Genomic DNA, 2,896 nt, shown 5'->3' with positions numbered 1-2,896 from the left:
GTAATAGGATTACTTGCCTTTCTGACCACTCATGCTGCTCTCTCTGTGATGATAATAAAGTTTAGATTTTTTTTTTAGATTTTTTTCCTTTCAGATCTTGTCTGTCATGCTGATGGCTTTATTTTTATCCTTTTTTTCAGGTGAGCCTTATTGTGGCTAAAAAGACCCTGTTTTTATACAACCTCAATGACCCTGAAAATCCTATTGAATTAGCCTTTCAGAACAGATATGGCAGTATTGTGGCTTACAAATGGTAAGTAGCATCTCGTATTATACTATAAAGCTGTTTAAACTTTCATACTAATGTATTATGATGTAATATTTGATTTTATTGTTACTTTGTTGTTGGCACTATGAATTTGACACTAAAATGTAAATTGGAAAAGTATGATGTAATAGATTGTTAGGAGTTAAAAAAAAAGTTAAGGAAGGCCTTTTCTTAAAAAAATTAATATAAGCATTTACATGTTACAGGTATGGTGATGGGTATATTCTCCTTGGATTCTCAGGTGGATATTTTGTGGTTATATCCACACACTTGAAGGAGATTGGTCAGGAGCTCTTTCAGGCCAAGAATCACCGCGATGTTCTCACGGACATTGCCATATCCACCACCCTGAGCAAGGCTGCCTCATGCGGAGATAATGTGTAGGCTATCAGTGGTTTATCTTTATTTTTTTTTATCTGGTTTATTTGGTCTAGTAGGAGGAATATTATGCTTTGATTTGCATGATTTTTGGATTTCTTGTTATTATGCTTTACTCTTTTGTAATGATTTGATATGAGGATTTTATGCTTTAGTTTTACTTGTTTATGGATTTCTTGTTATTATGCCTTACTCTTTCAGTATCAAGATTCATGAACTTGCGGACCTGAAGGAGACTTTTTCCGTCATCACTCTAGATGATGAGAGAGGCTTAGAGTGGCTTGAGTGGTCTGATGATGGCCAGTTGTTAGCTGTGGCTACTCCATCAGGTGTGTGATATTGCAACTGATACCTTTATACCTTTCTCAACTCCCTCTTCTGATTATAGATTATTTTGTAACATTAGTATTCTCATGGTCTTCTTAATCTTGTGTACATTATACTGTTACGTATGCAGGAACACTGATATGTGTTTCCAAATGGTGCAGCAGTATGTTAGCAAATTTCTTTTTCTGCAGTAGTGAAACTAAATTAAGATGTGTCTATCACTCCTTTCAGGAAATATTCATGTGTACTTGACAAAGTTACCTGTTCTGGGAGGTGCTCATGGAACTAGAGTGGCTTATCTCACCTCTCTGCTAGAAGTCACGGTATCCAATATTGTAGAGAAAGTGAGTGTGTGCGACTCTTGTTGACATGCGATGCTGTCATCTGTGTATATATCGGATATGTTATATATTTGTTCAGTGGAAAACTTATTTTCTCTTTAATATTAACAGCACTGTTTTCATATTGTTTTAGTAATATGTGGTGATCAATCAAAATTTTTGAATATCAGTTTATGTAAAATTTTAAAATGGTCATTTGGCTGGTTCATAGGTTTTAGATAGTGAAGTCTTTTGATAATGAGTTTTTATTTTTATAATAAATAGATAAAAGCTAAAATCTGAACTCATAGCAATGCTGAAAAAAGAACAGGAAAAGAGAAGTGGAGAAATATGTTTTTCATGCCTAACACATTTCCTGTAAACCCATACCAGGAGCACCCAGTGACAGTAAGTGTGGATGTGGAACCGAATTTCCTGGGTGTTGGTCCTTATCACCTAATGGTGGGCATGAACAACCGAGCATGGATATATACCCTTGGGGAAGATACCACAATGCTCCTTCGTGACCGAGAGTACCTGGGTACTATAAGCTCTGTCCGAGTGAACACTGATTACGCATCTGTTCTTTATGAGGGCAAGATACAGTTTCATTTGGTAAGTATTTATCGTTGCATTGTGTTCTGCTTATAAACTGATGGCAAAATCTTATACATACAGGTATTCATATTTTTACAAAGAATGCAATACAACATGAATGCACATACATACAGGTCCACATACATGAGAGCTTCATAATTCTATTGTCTTGTCCTTTCCAGCTGGAGGGGGAGACTGGAGAAGATGAGGAAAGGGAATCACGACTCTTCCCAGGGAGTGATCAGGCAGAGATGCACATCACAGACCATGCCTTGACAGCTGATTTCCTCATATATGCTTCAGATGTATTTTAATTTATCTTTGTTTGTAGTCTCTTATGTTAAAGATAGTAGATTGAAGAAAATCAATGATATTATATTGTAAATTATTTGTTAATTCATGAAAACAGATTATCTGAAAAAAATAATTATCTGCATCATGTTTGCACTATATTCCTTGTTTGCATTTATTCTCTCATGGTCTTTGTAGATGATGAAATCAATACTTTTTCAGACTGGAGGAATATATTTCTTCTTCATTGAGGACTGGCGCATTGTTAGTGACTATCGCCACACTTCAGGAATCAAGAACATATATGCTGAACCCTCTGGGCGGCGGCTCGTATTAGTTGACGAGAAAGGGGAAGGATATATATACAATCCAGTAAGCATTTATTTTTTTTCTATAGTGTTTACAGGGTGTATTAAGTAAGATTTGGAAATATATATAACAGCTAAATATACCTATCAGTTTTGTGATAGTTGTGGACATTGATTTCATGTGCCTTTGTCATGGTAATAGCTAATTGATATTTTGATTCCAGGTGGCAGATGATCTTCTTGAGATTCCTGAGTTTCCGGGGTCCTGCAAAGGATGCCTGTGGGAGAACTATCCCAGTGACCGGCATGTTTTCATACTTTATGATGAAAAACAACTCTATACATACATCCTTCATCAGGAACATATCAAAGGTACTTAAATTTCTGAAATTCTATGGACCCAGGAG

General features: G+C 35.8%; 1 protein-coding gene across 1 annotated transcript in view; it reads left to right on the top strand.

Annotated features, from left to right (window-relative positions):
• LOC119593110 (WD repeat-containing protein 19-like) overlaps positions 1-2,896 on the top strand; it is a gene marked incomplete at its 3' end in the record, with an annotated part of 16,177 nt that overhangs the window by 4,132 nt on the left and 9,149 nt on the right. The window contains 8 exon segments of the mRNA XM_037942073.1: positions 141-253; positions 475-648; positions 848-975; positions 1,205-1,317; positions 1,687-1,908; positions 2,073-2,195; positions 2,404-2,553; positions 2,714-2,861. Coding sequence (XP_037798001.1) covers positions 141-253; positions 475-648; positions 848-975; positions 1,205-1,317; positions 1,687-1,908; positions 2,073-2,195; positions 2,404-2,553; positions 2,714-2,861 — 1,171 coding nt within the window.

This window comes from Penaeus monodon, chromosome 31 (genome assembly GCF_015228065.2).
Source record: "Penaeus monodon isolate SGIC_2016 chromosome 31, NSTDA_Pmon_1, whole genome shotgun sequence".
Classification (NCBI taxonomy): Eukaryota; Metazoa; Arthropoda; class Malacostraca; order Decapoda; family Penaeidae; genus Penaeus; species Penaeus monodon.
This window is presented reverse-complemented; position numbering and strand designations above follow the sequence as displayed.